The sequence below is a fragment of the Coffea arabica genome, chromosome 5e, assembly GCF_036785885.1.
Source record: "Coffea arabica cultivar ET-39 chromosome 5e, Coffea Arabica ET-39 HiFi, whole genome shotgun sequence".
Taxonomy (NCBI): Eukaryota; Viridiplantae; Streptophyta; class Magnoliopsida; order Gentianales; family Rubiaceae; genus Coffea; species Coffea arabica.
The window spans coordinates 46,239,911-46,260,022 of NC_092318.1; the positions used below are offsets into that span (position 1 = coordinate 46,239,911).

Genomic DNA, 20,112 nt, shown 5'->3' on the forward strand with positions numbered 1-20,112 from the left:
ATAGGTATAGGTCCAATTTAGCTCTTAATAGAGAATCATTCAAGAGTCAAGTTTTTCACTTATGGGATAGGTGTATATCTGATCAAATTTCTCATGCCATGGTCAACCAGATATAAAAGGTAACTCTCATTTCGATAACAAAAGTAGCAATGACCTGAGTTTCTTGATTATCATGCATGAAAAAATTTGCCAAACATTATTTTCTTCCTTTATGTATTAATGTTCATGATGAAGATGTCTAAATCCTTTTTCATATGATAGTGCGTCATCCTCTCACTAGGATAGCAGGCGCCATAGATAGGGTCAAGAAGATATGGTACAATTATGTCTTTCCTCATTAATATTTTTCATCTTCTTAAAAAATATCTTATATTTTGTTTCTTATTTGAAATAAGGATTTCATACACGTCATTTTGTGCATGACTGTACAATGCATAAAATCTATAGATCTATTCTCTTTATGTACTAGTAACACTATCATTTGATTCGAATTAAAAAGAAGTATTTTGCTCGGTATAATCCACGGTTTCATTTCATATACCTTATATATGAATAAGAATTCTTTGAAGAAACCTAAATGTCAAACTCGAAATAGAACGATTAATATATTTTTATTCATTCATTCTTAACGAATAAAAAAGAAATGGACTTGACAAATGAATCCATGTCATCATTATTCAAATTTTAAATTTATTTTTTACCTATGTATCATATGTGAGAACCTTGAATTTTCATATTTTCTTAGCCTATTGTTTATTCTCATTTTCCCGTTTAAGTGAAAATTTGTTTAACTGATCGTTTTAAACAAAGGAAGGCCTTGTTGTTATGTGTATTTGTGTGTGAGATCTATATATATGTGAATGTGTTAGAAGTACCGTTGAGCGCGGCAATCAAATTCGGGGAAAAGGAAAAATTTTGTGAAAAGACTGAAGGGCCAAATCCGGCCGCAAATCCTGCCAGTTCTTGGCCGGATTGCTGGCTGGATTGTTAGTGGTTTTTGAAAAAAAATTGGATTTCGTTCTGCCTTGAATCCGGCCGAAAATCCGGCCAGATTCCGGCCGGATTGTGACGTGTCACAACCGATCAGCAGCTTTGACCGGCTGTTTCCTTCCTTCTTAACCCACTTTTTGGCCAAAATATCTTCATTTCCTCTTCTTGTTCAGCCGTGGCTTTTAGAGAAAGAAAGGAAAACTCTCCATTTTTTCCAACTTCAATTTCCACTTAAATCTTGAGTTTTAACCGATAGATTTTCAAACTACTCCGTACAAGTGCTAGCTAAGGAGGGGTGAAGTCGATTGTGGAGTTGATTTTGGAAGGGAAGCTCTAAGTTGATAGCTTTCTTGAATTTGAGGTAAGTTGGATAAACAAGTTTCCTTTTGTTCTAATATTGGTTAATTAAGGGTTTGTGATGGTGAAATATGTTGTATTGTGGAGTATTTCATGGGTTGAAGGCATTTATGGTGAATTTCTGATTTATTAGGGGATTTTCTAATTTTATATTATAATCATGGATTGGTCTTGAATTAATGGATGGTTATGGTGTTAAATGGAACCTTTATACGTTAATTGCGGTTGTTTGCGAAAAATTTCCGCTTGTGGGGATAATTTCCGGTTCTAGGGTTTCAATTTGGGGGTTTTCTTATAGTTGGCTTTGAAGCTTCTAATTGGCCTTGATTGAAAGGTTTTGTGGCCTAATTGGACTTGTTTTATTGTTTATAAACCGAATTTGTGATTGTGGTTGATTCTTGTAAGTTTGTATATTTGATTGTAGGGTGAAAGTGAAATTTAAGGGGACATGCCGTTCGTTTATTAACATATCTAGTCTATGCGGGAATGGGGAGCTTTTCAATTGAGTTCTGATTGCTGACGTGGCGGGCTTCCATTGGCCGATTGGTGGTCGTCTGCTTCGTGTGAATTCGCTCGCGTGAATTGGTCGTCCTCCAGCCGATTGTTTCTTTTTTTCTTTGTTTTGCTTTTGGACGTCTGGCTTGGAAGTCTGCAGCTAAATTCTGGTCCCACGTGGCTTTGGTTGGCTTTGCTTTGTTTCTTTTGGTTTTTTTTGGCCCCCAACATCATTACTCGGGGACTATTGGGAAAGAAATACAAGAGTTGCTGCTGCTTATGTCATCTGTTGTCCTGCTGCTTCCATTAGAAATCGACAGCTCACCTATCTACTCTTATCAATCGAGTGGCTGGAGGAGTCCTATGAGGCTATGACCACTTCCTTTCCTTTTTCTTCTCTGATCAGAACTGCTCCTCTTCCATTCTCCACCGATAATTCTCTCAAAACTCTTCTCGTTAGAACCAAGAAGAGGTGAATAAAGTAAAATGATGAAGAGAAAGCTCAATTATGCACTTCCATAGATGCTATCATGGTATTTTTTTTCAAATGTTTATTTTTCAGTTTATTGTTGTGGGTTTTTTTCCCCTTGTTCAGCTCCTTATTTTCTTGTCATCATCAGCAATAATTTGTCCTTTGTATATCTCTTTTCCCGCAAAACCAATAACCAAACATTCGGATTTTACAATTGTACAAAACTTTGTGCCTAAAATATTGACTATATTTTTCTTATATTGTTCTTTGTTAGTTTTCCTTTTCGAGTGTTACACCCTTGGTGTTTTTATCTATTTGATTTAATTTTGTTCATTTTTTTTGTATTATTCTGCCTTGGATTCCAGAGTTGAGAGTTACAACGAAATGTAAAGGTATGGATTCTTTGGTTCTTTTTCAAATGTTAATGTCTATATTTCTTTCTGAGTCCTTTTAAGTTTTTATGTTAAGTTGATGATATTTTCCCCCCCTTATTCGCAGTTACTATGGATCCTTATTTTGGGTTGCTTCTAACGGTTCTTTGATTTTTTTTTTTTTTGGATGTTTGATGCATGAACTTGCTTTGCAGGAGATTCTATTATATTGGTTGTGTTGTTTCTTCTGAGGTATCTTCTTATCCTTTTGGTTTCAAAATGCTATACTCCATGAGGTTACAGTCCTTATATTTAGAATGCTTGCAGTTTTCTGTCTATCTCTATTGATAGAAATTATTTTTCACCCGTTGAAATGTTTAAATTTGGTAGATAGAGTAGCTGAGGTTTTGGTTAATTATTCGATTAATTGCATTAATTTCAGTGCTCAGTCTAGAGAAATTTTTAATAAATTGGTGATATTGATAATAGGTGGATATATTGAGTGGTAGTAGTGCTGATGTGTTAGTCTAGAGAAATTTTTAATATAATTGCATTATTTTCAGTGCTTAGTCTAGAGAATTTTTAATAAATTGGTGATATTGATAGTAGGTGGATATAATGAGTGATAGTAGTACTGATGTGTTATGTTTATTGTGGTAATTCACTGATAAGCATTCAGTTAATTGAGTTTTTCTTCAAGGAAGGTAGGAGAGAGCGAAGAATGTTAATTTGGGAGGGATGGAAGAAATTTTTTTTTAAACAAGAGCAAAATGTCTTATGCAATAAAAAATGTTTGTGTTTAATTATTCTTAAAACTATATCTATGTATCATTTCTGTTTCTTTCATAACGAAAAAATAGAACAAGTGTTTCATTCTATTTATGTCAAAGAACACCAATTGAAGAACATGAACGTTACATAATGGTCCTTAATTTAAATGGTTTTAGTTTTTCTAGGTAAAAAGACGTTTGCCCAAGAATAAGACGTCTTAGCTACTAGATTCTGAGCACATTTTAGAATTGGGGAAGTGAATTGTCATTTTGTTTAAAAACTTTAAATAACCTTTTATATTTCTGTATCTGTATAAGAAATGGTTTTGTTTTTGTTTTCGAGTTGTGTTTTTGCTCGACTAACCTATTTAATATTATTCCTTTTTAGGTTAATTGAAGTGGATCGTGATGAAGCTTGAAGCATTGGTTATGATAATTCTGCTAGAAGCTTTAAGATTTACTTACGCCACTCAAAATGGGTTCGAATTGAACTGCAAGAGGTAACATGTTTAGATTTGATTGTTTAATCTAAGATAAATAATTTTGTCAACATACACAGTGAAAGCAGATTTTTCCTTTCTTTCAAATTTTTTTGTTCTTTCATAAATAGCTAAATGTGAAAAATCTTCTACATGTAGTTCATTTTTTCTTTTCTTTCACATTTTCTGAATTCGTTGTCTCACGCTTTGCCAGTCAATTTCTTGATATTCAAGGCATACATGGCATAGAAGATTATTAACCATGTGCCTGAAATTGTTGGAGACAAATAAAATGCCTAAATGGCAATTTGTTTGGATAGAGTATGCAATCATAGTGGTTTGTTTTAATAAGTTCTCATTTGATGGGATTATCATGGATGTAGGATAATGCTTGACTGCCATCAGCAAATTCTGATAATAATTTTGCTTTGATGAAAATCTAAATTCTTTTCCCTTTCCCTTTTTTCTGGTTTTGTCAGCTGTTTTTTTTAATGAATTTTAACTGTTCCTTTTTCCCCTGGGATTTTTTTTTCTGGTTCTCCGTAATTGCTTTCTACATTTATTTCATATATGTTTTAACTTTTCAATTCCCCAGACTAGAAACTTGCACAATGTTCTCTGGAAGTTCATTTTCTTCTTGTATCTGACTTGATCGGAACTAAGGATTACAGGCGAAGTTTAGTCTCTTGGTTTCATTGGAGTATTGTTGATTGCAAGTTGATATTGGAGTATTTTGTGGCGAAAACCTTCTGGCAGAAGAAGTTATTTGAGAATTTGAGGTGTCCAAAAAGCACTACGAAACAAGACTATAGTTAGCTGTTCAAAGTATAGGTAATAGAGTACTTTTGGATAAATGTAACTTTTATTGTATATCTTGTTTCCTCCAAACATGATTGAAATTTACATTCACAGAGCCAATTTCAATGTGACTTTTCTGTTAATTATTTTGTTATTTATCTTTCATTATACACTACTGGGCATCATTGAGCAGACTCTACAATTAAACACCGCGCATAGCGCGGTGATCCTCTCCTAGTTTTCTTATAAAGTGAATGAGTTAAAATGATTTTGGAAATGTGTGTTGGGTCAAGTGGGAAGTATTTCATTGAAAATTTCCTCGGTTCTTTCAAAAGGTGGTCGAGGGTTAAGTTTCTATTTGAACTCGTATACTTTCGTTTGGCAAATACCATGATCGTTTTTCCATTTTAAAACATGATACCTCTTCCGTTTGGAACTTCAAATAGTTAATTACTCCTTCCCAAAATATAGAGGTATGAGTTAGTGTTTTATCGGCCACAAGTGAATTACTTTTAAGCGAGGTTTTAGGTGTGGAAGTTAACGTATTTTGTCCTCCTTTTCACCTGATTTTCATCAAGGCACTGGTCATATAATGCCCACTTGAATATATATTGCTTTTGAGTCATATAAACGGTTCCGAAACAATATTTCCTAGCCGCTCCAGTTGGATTTCGATTTGACTTTGGTCCAAGTGTTTTCCGCCGGAAATTTTATAACCCTTTTGAGTTTGGTTTTGCGTTTGGTTTATGAAACCCTAGATATTTCCGTTCACCAGTCCAAATGCCCCATTTCACTTTAAAGTCATTTTTATACGTTTTACTCATCATTTATTGGGTTTCTTCGATTTCACCTAATTGGTTGTGCTATATTCTTTCTCGTTTAATCTTAGGTTTTCTCGATGACCGAGGGTAATATCCAGTAGGATATTTTGGATGTTATTTTGCATAACTAGGTGAGTGTTCCTTGTTTGTTGTATTTTCTTGACTTCATGACTTGTATTATTGTTTGATAACGTGTTAAGTGCTCTCAATGATTTTCAAAACGAGTTTTCTAGGCGAGTGTGTACTTTATCGCACTCGACCTAAATAAATGTGAAATTTTCAAGGATTTAATGATTGCAACGTTAGTTGCGCATGATGTAAGCCTTTTGGCTGAACTGGGCCCTACCCTTTGTTACCGATCGACTCGAGCCAGAAGCGGATTCGGTCGGGCGATATGGTGACCCTGGGTGAATTTGGTATACTCGAGTATTACCTTGTATTCTGGTGGAACCTGGCCAACGTCCAGGAGGGGGTGAATGAAACAAAAGAAAGAACGAGGGTTTTATTTATAAAAAAAAAATGCATTTTCCAAATGATTGGAGGAATAAGGGGAAATGACAGGAGAACGAACGAACGAACGTATCCTTTTAATGTATGTGTTAATATCTCTTTATATTGTGAATGTTTCATGACTTGTTGTTTGATTTATGGCTTGATTATATGTTCGGAACCTCATTGAGCTTTTAACTCATCCCTTTAGTTTTGTTTTCCTTAACATGGGAAGGCGAGCAAGGACGAGAGCTTGTATCGACTAGCCTAGGCTAGGCCGTTGATTTTGTAATGGTTTTCGCCCTAGTGCTTGGCACGGGCTGGTTGTATGAAAATTGAGAACCTTTGTATATTCGATGGTTGTATTTTCTTTTAGATAGCAATGTATATAAGTTTCACTTTAAGTTTGGATCCTTGTTACACTTATTCTTGGGGTTTATTCCGATGGTTGCTTGAAGTGTTCGACTGAGTCCCGGCGAGAGTTGGGCAGGCGGTCCGTCGAACCCTTTGGTTCGCCTTAGGGGGAGGTGGGACTGTCACATCATATATCTATAACAGATTGTAGAAAAAATCTTTACACTGACATTATATATAACATTAATCCTTAATTATTATTGGTGCCAATCTTGCTTGAACAGTAAATGGAAAATAGCTGTAACTTTTCCATATAATGGTTACTTAAAATATCAAAAGATCTTAGTTCACAGTAGCCTACTTAAAAAAAAAGAGAGAAACAAGAAAAAGGGTCCTAGTTCACAATTACATATGACGTGCAGTATACGTAGGCTTCTTATTGGTGGTCCTAAACAAGAGAATATTTTACTTCTTGATTTTCTTATCATTATATTAACAAATGAAGTGATATGGCACCTTTTGAAAGAATCAAGATTGTCATTCTATAAGAACCAAAACAGCCAACAAATAAACTATACCACCTTTCATAAATGGAGTTAGACAACATGTATGCTCGCATACAAAAATTCAATTGAATTTGTTTTTCTTTACAAATCAAGGAGCGATAACCAAACAAGAGAACAAGTAGGAAAAGTAAAAATCAGAAAAGCCAATATGATTTAGAAGAAATGCAGGGCTAGCATGACCAATGTATGCAGCATGAGCATCGATAGATGTTCTTGCATAAATATAACCATTGATCGGGGTATAAAGCTCTACTTGCTTTAAATACGTAATTAAGACATAGATGACAACACTAAAAACTCTGTTACAACTTAATATCTAATTGCAAATACCGGGTTTAGCCACCATTGATCGGGTTTAGCTATCAGTTATCGATGTACGTTAAGCCAATCACAGGCAAATACAAAGCTCCTTATAATATGCAATAGTTTTCTAGCAACAAAATGAAGTTCACATAGGAACGAAATGAAAATTTAAAAAAACAAGAAAGAAAGGAGAAAAACCCTTCAATCCTAAATCAACTAGTTTTAACATGAAGTTGCTATACTATTTCCTTACTATAGTTACAATGTCTCCTGCTCTAATCGTTTGAGACAACATTATCAAAAATTAACTCAAACATCGAGTAGGGATGCTAACAAAAATTTCTTGATCTATAACTAAATAGGAAAAGTTGTCATAGATCTTCTATGCAAAGATCTTTCATTGACTTAAAGAAAAGACTTTTGTCAAATGTTCTTCATTCTTTTGACTTAAATTATCCAGTTTTAATTTACTAAAATTAGTTTATCTTGTCTTAAAAAAATATATACGAGTTTGTCTCAAATAGATGTTAGTGTTCATTACACTATTTGTGTCTATTCTTATAGATGTTAGTAAATTGGGGATTGTTAAGTTTGTAATATGTACATACTAATCCCACCATTATGGGTTTCTTGTAATCAGATAAAAAAAAAAAAGGTAGAGAAAGAGAGTGAATAATTATTACCAAAATTGTTGATTTGCGAAATAAAGTTAGTTTTCCAACATTTTGCATTTAGATATATGGAATGCTCAAAACTTGTAAGATAACAGGTAAATGCTTATATTTTGCACCTTTTCATTTGGAACTACGAACCCGGTATCAAGGGCGACATACGTGCACCTTCAGTTTTGACATCTTCTAGCAGCTATAGTAGTAGGACCAGTTCAATTGCTAAAGTTGTGGGAAATTAAACTCATCAATTGGGATTTTCATACAAGGCCAGTTAAGGGTTCTCTCTTTTTCTCTAAACTTGAAAATTATTTTCATTAATGGAGAGCTAGCTCTTTCTTTAATTGTTGAATATACACCTATGGTCCGCCCCAGCCAGAAAGTTTGAAAGGATTTTTTCGGTTTTCTTTCTTTTGATAAAGATTTAAGGGTTTGAGAATGAGTACTCTAGGTTTCAAGTCTCTCTATCATAGTATTTTGGCGTGCATAGCTGAATTAGGCTTTTCACAGATTAGTAGTCTGTTTCAGAAGAATATTTCCTTGACATAACTCCAAATTCATCAACCGTAATACCTAAGTGAATTTGATTCCATTACCTCGAGACTCAGTGGATTTATGCCTTTGCTGGATCTTTCCCAAAGAAAGTCCATTTATAATTTATCAATGCTCTTTGCTACGCTTACATTTCCTGAGGGAAATGAGTAGCATTTCCCTTCTTTATAAAAATTCTTTCATTTCCAGATAGCTTTCTTGTGCTTCATCTTCTGCCTGACAATTTCATATATCCTTTGCCTTGTGCTTTTCCCCAAGGAAGTAGCATATAGGTACTTCGGAGGCTTTGAAAGCCAAAATGTTTGCTAAGTTTTGAAGCAATGGACATTCGCGACAGCTATTAATTGGATTTTTCTAGCATCAAGTCTTGGCCAGGAAATAGCTTGATTTTTTATCAGCATCCCTTGCATAGCTTTGGCTAACTAAGGAGTAGACTAATGTAGAAAAATAAAGTTAAGTATTAGAAGGCAAATGCCTTATTCAACTCTCAATGAATCATCTCTGAGTGCTCCATCCTGGTAATAGGCTTCTGTATAGGACCAAAATATGAATAAAAGTTAATGTTCATTTTGTTACCGATTATCAATTTACTTTCAGCTTTGTTAAAAGCTCACTGTCTGTTTTCCTTATATTTTTTCCCCTTTGACAAAAGATGGAGTCAGACATTCTATGATCTGCTTATTGTTGAGATTCATGAGGACTTATGAGCATAGCTGAGACTTAAACTCATGAAATTTTCCTACCAAAAATAAAAATGCTAATTTGGAAACACGATTGATAACGTGCTTAATACATCAACTGTGCATAATAAAGGCATGATCTAAACACCGATAGAAACCTAAATCCAACTTGTCCATCTAAGTAACTATACCCAAGAAAAATTTGTGTTACAACACACTTGAAATGCTTAAAAAATTGTATGGTGCAGCAAAGATGTCCAAAAATTGAAATGATTTACTGCCTGGCAATTTATCATTCAGATGGGGAAAAGAATGATATTTTGACTGCCCTTTATTTTCAGAATTATCCCAATATCAAAAGGGAGTATCAAAATTCCTTAGCTTTTAATTTGTGCTGATATCTGGGATTTCATCTGATCGCAACCTTTTTGAAAATTTTAAGCTTTGGATGATTCTTTGTCCGTAATTGGGTTGAAAGCTCCTGGATACACTACTCATATCTTGAATCTTTGTCCATTTTCAGCTGCATCAGAATACTATTTGTGAGCAAATTAGTTGAAATAAGGTGTAAGTTTCAAAAGGAAACTCTTTAAGTGCACTATATATTCAGCAATAACTGGAGTCTCTGTTCTGTAAGTTTGGTTTCATTTATAAGTCAAATTCAAAATATGTTGAGCCATGCCTTTGTGAATAGCCAGATTTCTCGCTTCTGGGAAGAGATGAAGATAAATTCTGCTAAGGGGTCAAGCACAAGTATGCTTCATAGAGTAGCTGTTGCATAGGGAACAAGCATCCTTCGCGGTTTCATCCACTTGTAGATTCGTCAACATGAACAGGAACTGCATGCTTGTAAATTTGACTTTTGCCCTCACACAGAGAATTTGAGTATCATGGAGAATGGCTAGAATCTAGAAGGATTTGGATGACTGGATGCATAATGGGGTTGAGAGTTTCATGAAGTGGTTCATTTGTAGTAGTTTTAATTGTTTAAATAGGAGATTGTATTGGATAAAATTTTTTTTTTGGTAAGATTGTATTGGATAAATTTAGTATATATTGGATATGGACGCTATTGTCTCAGGAGCGGTGCAGCAATTTCTTTATGGTCTGTAGGTTGAACTGTTGGAAGACATCGAAAACAATTAATAACACCTTACCCCTCGAACTTCAGGGGTAGTGATACTGTGCCCGCTCCAATTTTAAATACGTACACTTTTCCTCTGTGAAGATTAGTCAAAGTTAGGAAAGAAAAAAGAGTGCAGCAGCATTATTATTGTCCTTTTATTCATAAATTAACATTAATTCCTTTTATTGTTAAAATATTTATATCTTCTCTATCGTATCAATTATATAAAAATATCAACCTAAAACAAAGTTAAAGAAAGTCAATATTTAGTTTATATCCTTGAAATTTTTCTTGTTGGATGAATGTTTACTTCTTGTGTGTTTTGTTGAATTTATTAGACTTTAAGTCAAACAAAATAGATAACATGCTAGAAATAAATACAATTACCAAAATTTATTCAGGGGTGAAAGTCTGATCCAAAGTTTTTTAAGACAATACGTGCAAGAGTCGAACTTATGACCTCTTATTGGCATTAGCAACCCGTTTACCAGCTATTTCAAACTCATGAGTTGAATCAATGAGGTTCGATCCTCTTGATCTCAGCCTATCTTTTGTATCTCAGGACGGCATTAGTTTTAATAGTGTTATAATGTACATTGTGGTATGCACAAACAACAGCCGGCCAGAATTCGTCGATAATAATCATGAATTTCTGCTTAGTACACTGGTCATTCCAATGTTGGGCGCCTTTATATATATCTTGAATAATCATCAGAAGCGATCACACCATAATCAAGATTTCAGCTTGAAGAAAAAATTGTACCGTTACACACATCTACAAATGGCTCAGACTAAGATGGCAACTTTTCTCTCCATTCTTCTCCTCATCAGCTTGGCTGAAAGCAGAAATTTAGGCCGTAAGTGCTAACAATTTTGAAGCTTAATTGCCTTTTTTTTTTTTTTTTTTTTTTGGGTTTGGAATCTGATTCATATTTTCTCATGACATTTTCTTGAAATTCACTAGATAATGAAGTTAAACTAGCGACAGCTGAAGCAACATCCCCAGCTTGCAACTCGGTCCACGGAGCTGTAAAAGACGAGACTTGCTTTAGCGTTGCCCAGAACTTCAATCTGGAATTCCAATCATTCGTTGATATAAACCCCAATATCAACTGCGACAAAATCTTTGTGGGTCAATGGCTATGTGTCCAGGGTTCTCTATTTTCTTGAATGGAGTTTGCTAAAATGGCAATGATATGGAGAAAAATAAAGGAGGGTTACACTTGAAATGATGTAGCTCGTCCCCCTTTTTTAAGTATTTTGGTTTTCCCTTAATAATAATTTTGTAAACGCTGCATGCAATTTTATTGCAATGGTTGTTTTCATTTGCAGCCTATTAATGCCAAAGAGGGTCCTTAAAAGGGTTTATCTTCGTGTAATTCTTTGACAATTCTAATAATATTTGAATGATGCAACTTTCATTATGTTACACTTTTGGAGGAAAATCTAACTATACATTTTGGAGATTTTGACAAATTAAAGAATTGACCAAAAGATAACAAGAATTGGTTAATGTTTTTGTTCTTACAATCACTACCATTGACCTTTGCAGAAACAAAACTAAATAATTTGCATCTTGCGGCATTATATCACATGCTTACATAAGAAATAAACTACCCAAGACATGTGTGTTCATAAGAAGGATTTCTCTAACCATGCTCACTTGGTACTGACTAGTATACCTAAATTACATACTATAATTTATCATATCAATACATATATTCACTTAGACACTTTTTTTTTTCAACTAAATTTATTTTTACAAAAAAAAATAATATATCACTGGATACTCGTTAGTCAAACTCTTATAAAAAGAAACTTAATTGATTGAAATTGAGCATGTATAGTGAATAAGATAACTATAATATATTAAAATATGTTTGGTTATGGCATTATTTGACTTTTTCCTTTCCCCAAGAAAAGGTTGTTTTTTATTTGTTATTTTTAAAAAATTTTCATTTCATGTGTGTTGAAATTGAAGAAGACAAACTGGGCCAAATTCAATTAATTGGACTAGGCCAATATTGCTACGACCCAACACCACAACATCAATAGGCCCCTACTCTTAGGCAGGCTGGCCGGCCGGCGCGTCTGATTTTTGCTAATCAATGCGGATTAAGCTTTAAATCTAATCGGAGCGTCTGAAGCAGCCGTTTTAATATCCAATGGCCAAGATGGAGCGGAGCCTCAACGTTTAAGTTTATCTCTAACGGTCAGAAAACTCAAAAACAAAACCAAAAAAATCCTCACATAAATTTCTCCATTATTTTACCCCATTTTCTCTCCTACAATTCACATTAAGAATCCCCTCAAGAAATCGTCGAAACCCCACCATACATTTCTATCTTTCACAAGAAATCATCAGATTTTGAAAACCCGAGTGAGGAAAATGAGTGTTTTACAATACCCAGAAGAGATGAATTCATCAGATCTTCAGATATGGAACAATGCAGCCTTCGATAATGGAGATTCTGAAGATTCATCGGCAATACTTAAACATTCTTGGTCTCCTGTGAAACCCCGGTTTTTGAATCCTTCTGATTCACTTGAATCTTTTTCAAGTAAAGAAAATGAAAATCAGACTCATCAGTTCCAGCATTCCTCTATTTCATCTGTTTCTTCACTGAAGTCTCCGATGTCCCAGCCACTCAAGGTTCTTGATCCGAATGGGGCGGTTGAAAACTCAAGAATAAAGTCAATTAAGGGGAATTATAAGCAGGGTTTTGCAGAAAAGCCGATTTTGAGGAGTAATATTGAAGGGGAGGTTCATGATGAGAAGAAGATTGATAAGGAAATTGAGGAAATTGAGATGGAAATCAGCAGGCTTTCTTCAAGATTAGAGGCTTTGAAGATTGAAAAGGCTGAGAAAAGTGTGAAAATGTCTGAAAAGAAAGGAAGGATTGTGGCTGCAAAGTTTATGGATCGAAAACTGGTTGGCAAGAATGCAGAGGAGAAGAAAAAGATTGAAGAAAGTTTGGCTACGAGTGCGAAAACCAAGGTTCAGAGAAGAGGGCTAAGTTTGGGTCCATCAGAGATTATGGCTGGGGCAAGAAGGGGTATGAGTTTGGGACCATCTGAGATACTTTCTGATGTCAAATCCCGGCAATTTGGTAAAAAAGAGAGTACGATTACCCCTGTTCAGCCTATTCAGAGTAGGCGAAAATCATGTTTCTGGAAGCTGCAAGATATTGCAGAAGAGAAGGTGACTAAAGAAAGGAGAAAAAGCTTGAGTGTTAGTCCGAAATCAAGAAAAAATTTAGCAGGAAAAACTCAGGGTTCAAGGCAGGCAGTCACCACAGTTGCATCAAAGAAGACTGTGAAGAAAGAAGAGATGTTTGGTAACTCTGTTCAACCGAAAAAGTTGTTCAAAGATGCTGAAAAGTCAGTTACAGCTACTAATAAGAAGCCATTGAGGCCAGGGAGGGTTGTTGCGAGCCGCTATAATCAGAGTAGTAGTCAGACCTCAGCAATGAGAAAGAGATCTTTGCCTGAAAATGATAAGGATGAAAACAAGAGATGTGATAAGAAACGCTCTCTGTCAGCTGGGAAATCGCGTGAAACACTGCCAGAAAAGAAGAATTTAGGTACTGAGAGCAGCAGGGTGAAGAAGAGATGGGAAATTCCCACTGATCTTGTTGTTCATAGTTCTGAAGCTGAGAGTTCTTTTCCAACGACCTCTGTTGTGCCTGAAATACTTCCAAGAATTCGTATTGCTCGGTGCATTAATGAGACCCCCAGGGACTCTGGACCAGCCAAAAGGGTAGCTGACTTGATAGGAAGGAAGCAATATTTTGCTGAGGATGAAGAGGAGGAGCCATCATCATTGTGCCAAGCCCTAAGTTTTGCTGATGATGAGGTTTAAATATCTGATAAAAATGATGAAAATCATGGAGGTCTCTCAGTCTCCACAATCTATTTCTTGATTCTAGTTCTATGAAATTTAAGTCAATTGATGCTTGAGTCTGTAAACTTTGGTAAGCAGGTGAGCATTCTTGTGCTCACTCCTAAGTGATACATGAGATTATGGATCAATCCTCTCATCTATGGTGTATCTGCAATAAGCTGTTCTATGGATTTATGTGTGAATATTGAGTTTTGCTTCACTTAAGATCTTCTGACTACTGTTTGTCTTGTTATCTTGGTGAAAGTCTTGAAAAGTCTTTCTGTTATGCTCTGTGGTTGAATTGTGTCTTGAAAAATCATGTTTAGCTGTGCCTAAAAAGGTTGGAGATTAGTAGGATCTCTGGTAGATATACCGCATGCCATATATCAAACATTGTGTTTCTAACTTTACAATCAAAGTATTATAAGGGGACCATTCCAGATTGCATCAACGAAGGCAAACTTTTCCATTTCCAAAGGAACAGTGATATTCAATCCTATGGCAACTTTTGTTGAAAAGGTGATGCTACCACAGTGTCCCACCCCTAAACACTTAAAAAGAGGAAATAATGTATAGAAAAGTTGATTTAGTGGCTAATTGCATTCCTGTACAAATGCACCTTGCTACAACAGTTAAAGGATAGGTATACATTTTATTCAGGACATAAAGGATAGGTGATTTTGTCTGCAGTCTTCAAACTTATGCTTTCAGCAGTGCTGCACTTGAAAAGTTTAAACACCAAGTTTTGGAGAACATGTAACCATTACTTCAAACAGGAAAATGATAAGTTCATGATCTCAGAATCAAACTGAATCTGAAAAACTGTCACTTCAATTATGTTGTTACAGACATTAAACCTAAGCAAGAATTATAGGCCTGAAAAAGAATCTGTTTTTCATATCAGATTCGACCTGATGAATTACTTAAAGGTGTGAAACCCCTAAAGCATGGAAAATTGAGCACAAACTGAAACTGAAATACTATATCAAGTCGCACTAAATAGAGATTCTAGCAATGAAGCAAAAAGACTGAAACTCAAGAAGAGTGTACTGTACATGTTGCATTTGGATCTTTTGCTTCCTACATATAGTACTCAAGAAGGCCATAGACAAAAAAATTGTTTACCATAGCAAAAATCTTTCCTCAGTTTTCTTGCTGAATTTATCACACAATTAGGATTCAAGGATAAGGCCCTGATGCTTCCTTCCTTTGGGCAGTTTTATTGACAGCTACTTAGTAAAGTGGGATGTGATTGAGAGTTTGAGATTATATGTGATAAACGTTTGGCTTGAAGTGGAATGTTTTCTTTTTCTTCACCTCTAGCTGACTACTTTAGCATCAAGTGTCAAGCATGTAATGCAAAATGTACTTTCTAAGAAAAATAATAATCATGTACTTCAAAGAGATAATAAGCTTTTTAGTTTCTTGAGTATCTAACAGTCGCATTGCATCAATTGAACTGAAAATCCTAGCTCACAAAATGTGTCTTATCTACATGTAACCAACATAAGGATCAACGGGGAGAGATGGTCCAAATTACAACTTTCTGTCCACAGAAGAATTAAGGGCTAAAATTCAATATTGCTATTTTTTGGCTTATGAACTTGGAAATCAATAAGAAAAATCAGCCAAAGACAAACAAAGTAGTTTGTTAATTACTACATGGCATCTAATCGTTTTTTTTTTCTAATTATTCTTTCACATCTAACCACTTTGCACAGCCAAAATTTGTATACATTCGCATGATAGTTACGGTCAATCTCAAAAAAAAAAAAAAAAAACACGAGAGTGATTAAGAACTTGATGAACTCACCAATAATTTTTCGAAAAGATTTCTAAGTGCTTGTATTACTCTCCACCTCTTCATATGCTTTCGGAAGAAAAAAAAAGCAAGGTAAGAATTTCTTCGAAAGAAACCTTTTTGACGGAGCGAATCTGGTTGGATTGGTGATTATTTTTAAAAAATTTTAAAATAATAGTATAACAATTTTTATGATGTCATACACATGAGATAAAAAAATGAATGAAAATATTAAAAAATTATTGAAAAATATGTTATGATGTAACCAAAAAAAAAAATTTCTCAGATTTCATCCTATCAAACACACAAGGATCCAAATTAAAGAGTTACCCTTGCGTCCATTAGCTATCTCAAAAAAATGAAAAATGTAGTAGGGTATGTAAAGTTATTTCACAAAAGTAAAGGGGAAGAAAGATACATTTCCAAAAATGTGTGCAAGATTATTTTTTTAAAAAAATAATAACAAAATAGCTAATATAGTTGTCTCCCTGTACTTCTTGTCCAAATTTCAATGCCTCAATTGTCTGTCAACGTAAACCCTAAACCCTAACACGAATTTTTTCTTCGATTAATCCCGAAATCCAAAAATGTTTGCTGCTGCGATTTCCAAGCACAAAACCCATTTGAGGGTTTCAACATTCTTACGCCACTATTACTGTTCCAGTTGCCGCAGACCTTTTTCATTCACCACTCTGCAGGGGTTCAGAAAAATCCATCTTGTTGTAAGCTCTCAAATTTTCATCTTTCACTGACTTATGTGATATGGGTTTTTCATTTTTCTTGGTTGTTTATTATCTTCTATAGATATATTTCCTCATTTCAAGATTGGGGATTTAGAGTGAAATATGAAATCAAATAAATCCCACAATTTATAATCATGAGAATGTCATTTTGCTAATCTTGGGTTGGAGATAGTGGTAGAAGTTAGGATGCTACTAAAGTTGATGGTGAAAACTCCAGGGAAATAAAATGTGTTTGTAACTTTAGAATTCTGGGAGATGGTTAGATTTTTGCCGAAGTAGAAATGCAAGCTTTTTTTTTTTTTTTTTTTTTTCCTGAGAAGCTTGATGACAAATGATGGCGTTCTTTTAGCTGGTTCAAGAAAGACTTCTTTTTTTTTTTCCTTTCTTTCCCTTTTCTTCTTCTATGCTATGGAGAAGGGACATTTAAATGGAATGAATTTAATGGATTAGAGATAAATTTGGGACCTAATAATGATGCATTTTTAAAGCCCGTCCACAGTGGGTGGGGTTGTTGTCTTGCTAGTTGTGAAATGGCTGGTACCTAAGGGTAGTTAATCTAGTGAGAGAGTGAAACATCTGATGATATGTGACCTGACCAGGAAATGATTTTTGGATTTATTGTTACCTGTTCTTAGGGAGAACTCTTTGCTTTTGCTTATGTACTCTTCATCTTTCTGTTTTTCTGCTTCTGTTGGGGTGAGCGTGAAGAGTGGGCTCCACGGGGAAATATCCCGATATTTGTTTTCTTTAGTGTACCTGATGGAGTTGGCCTCTGATAGAGATAGAGGTATTTGTACCTCTGTATAAGGACGTATTGTATTTTTGAACTTGGGGATGATGGTCTTACTCGTCTGATGATATTGGTTTGTGGTGTATGTTTTGGTATGATTTTTTCATTTTTGTTTTCTGAACCTGACTGTAAGCGTGTTTGAACCAAAACTTTTTGTTTTTTTGACTGCCGGTAGATCAATTATTAGGAACTCTGCCATTCCCTTTTATTCATCTTTTGATTTGTTATTAGTTGCTAACCAATACACACTTTGCTTGGGACAATATTGTACAGTTGTTTTAGCGAAGGATGGTAGATGTCTTATTTTTTGGTTTTTAATTAATTGCTGGCTTTCTAATACAGAATTCTGTTAAATCCATCCCAATAGGAGCCTTCTGGATTTGGCCGTTCTTCCAAATTCTGAGTTATTATGTTTCTAGTCATCGTTCAATTGCAACACAAACTTCTCCTTCTCATGATATGCATGATAGAATTTTGAATGAAATACTTTCCGAGTTGGAGAACTCTGCAATTTCTTGTGAGAAAATATGTATCTCCAAGATTGATAAGCTATGTAGTGCTGGAGACCTTACAACTGCTGCTAGACTATTGCGGTCTTTACGTGAGCAACGAATCTTTCTTGGCCCTCGAGCATATAATATCCTTCTTCAAGCAGCAGGTGAACAAGATGACACTGATATTCTATTACACACTTTCAAGGATTTATTGGTATTCTGTAATTCTATGAAGTCGGCTTCCTGTCAGATCCTTGCCAAGGCTCTGGTTAAGGAAAGTGATGATGTTTTCTTGTTGAAATTTGTCAGAGAAGTTTCAGAATTGATAATTCCAGTAAGTGCAATCACTTTGAACAGGATCATATTTGCCTTTGGTGAGTTTAGACAGGTTGATAAAGCTCTGATAATATTCGAGGAAATGAAGAATCTGAAGTGTAAACCAGATTTGGTTACATATAACACTATTTTAGTGATATTGGGCCGGTGTGGTCAGGTAGATGATATGCTTCATAAGTTTGCTGAAATGAAAGAGGCCAATATTGCTCCAGATACTATTTCTTATAATACCATTATAAATAGTTTACGCAAAGTCGGTAGGCTTGATTTATGCTCAGCATTTTTTAAAGAAATGGGTGAAAGAGGAGTTCAACCTGATTTGCAAACATACACACCATTGATTGACAACTTTGGAAGGTCTGGGAACATTGAGGAAGCACTGAGACTTTTTGATGAGATGAAGCACCGAAGAATTCGCCCATCGATTTATGTCTATCGTTCGCTAATTAGTAACTTAAACAAGATGGGGAAGTTGAAGTTAGCTACAAAATTTTCAAACGAGATGGATGCATGTCTTCCAGGTCTTGTTGGTCCAAAGGACTTCAAAAGGAAAAATAGATAAATGAACTCAAAAGAGTTGATGTTTGGTTTTCTTTTTGACTCTGCAATCTCAGAGAAACCCTTTTGCTAAACTCTGCATCTTTGTTGGACATCTTGGGTCAGAAGGCATTATATGGTATGTTCTGAAAAACCATTTATCTCTTGAGGTTCAAGATTTGTTAAGAGTCTGCAATACTTAAGGATATTTTGCATGGTTTGATGTTCAGAAGTACTGCAGTAACAAATGGAATAACATGAATTTACTTAACTCATTGTCATGCTTAAAGAGAGTACCAAGTGGACTTCCTTCTTTTGATTATAGGTCTGGAAAATCTGGGCTTACATGAATTACTGCTGGTTGTATCTGTCCGCTTGCCAAATGTTTCATCAGCTAGTAGGATACTAGAGCAATTTTGAAGATTGTAATGGACCTCATAGCCTTTGGATTACCAACCGTTGCTGCGCTGTAAACAAGATCTTGAGTAAGGATAATACATGGTTATCCTCAAATGATAAATTAGTGTTGGGGATCGTGGCCGCACTGGTACCATTGATCTCCTTGGTACAATTTTGTGTGTCTGCTAAGCTGTTAGATATGCAGGCATATTTAGATTGATTCTGAAGATGTACGTAAAGTCTGTACCATTCCATATCTCTGGTGGCTGGTGACTTGTGCTTTGATAATCTGGTTATAGGTATAGAAGCTTAAAGTAAATATGCTCATTTGTAATTGTTATTTTTTTCATTATTTGTCTTTGTAGATTTTTTAATGAGGATGACTGGTTGACATGTTAAAAGTAATGCTCTATGTAAATTAAAATTCAGAAAGTTTTTTAAGACAAAAAGCCTTACTTTTTTACCTGTATCATTAGGGATGCAAACGAGTCGAGTCGAGCTTTTACCCAATAGAACTGAGTCTCAAGCTAATTTTACAAGTTCAAGCTGGACAAGCTCAAAATTTCGAGCTTGAGCTCGAGTTAAAAAATAATAATAATAATAATTTTATTTTTTAAAAAATAAAAAATAATTATTTTATTTTTAAAAAAATAAAAAATAATTATTTTATTTTTAAAAATGAATGAAATAATAATTTTTTAATAAATAATAAAATATTATGAATATATATGTAATTTTACTATTAAAATAAAAAATATATATAATTAAGCTCTTGAGTCGTTCGCGATTTAACGAGTTTGGTATTTTTTAACTCGAGTTCGAGGTCGAATTCGATATT

At 34.7% G+C, this 20,112-nt stretch overlaps 2 protein-coding genes and 1 long non-coding RNA gene across 8 annotated transcripts; all 3 read left to right on the forward strand.

The window, feature by feature from the left end:
• Nucleotides 1-860: 860 nt before the first annotated feature.
• On the forward strand, nt 861-6,468 carry LOC140006610 (uncharacterized). 5 transcript variants are annotated; one of them, XR_011814336.1, is made up of 8 exons: nt 866-1,351; nt 1,772-2,375; nt 2,680-2,706; nt 2,901-2,937; nt 3,844-3,955; nt 4,606-4,765; nt 5,622-5,684; nt 6,254-6,468. It is a non-coding gene; the product is annotated as an uncharacterized lncRNA (long non-coding RNA). The 5 variants fall into 5 exon arrangements; XR_011814335.1 differs by having other exon boundaries at nt 6,278-6,468; XR_011814338.1 differs by lacking the exons at nt 5,622-5,684; nt 6,254-6,468 and having other exon boundaries at nt 861-1,351; nt 4,530-4,875.
• A 6,239-nt stretch (nt 6,469-12,707) lies between these two features.
• Nucleotides 12,708-14,153, forward strand: LOC113690063 (uncharacterized). The gene has a single exon (XM_072049780.1). It carries the CDS (start codon nt 12,708-12,710, stop codon nt 14,151-14,153), a length of 1,446 nt encoding a protein of 481 aa, XP_071905881.1.
• Nucleotides 14,154-16,460: 2,307 nt separating this feature from the next.
• LOC113689475 (uncharacterized) lies at nt 16,461-19,608 on the forward strand. Of its 2 annotated transcripts, XR_011814339.1 has the most exons (3): nt 16,461-16,697; nt 17,851-19,014; nt 19,201-19,608. XR_011814339.1 is itself a non-coding variant. In XM_027207245.2 (2 exons), the coding sequence occupies exons 1-2, from the start codon at nt 16,563-16,565 to the stop codon at nt 18,898-18,900; spliced, it is 1,185 nt and encodes a 394-aa protein (XP_027063046.2). In that variant the 5' UTR covers nt 16,461-16,562; the 3' UTR covers nt 18,901-19,608. The 2 variants fall into 2 exon arrangements, 1 of the variants encoding a protein (XP_027063046.2); XM_027207245.2 differs by having other exon boundaries at nt 17,851-19,608.
• Nucleotides 19,609-20,112: the final 504 nt, after the last annotated feature.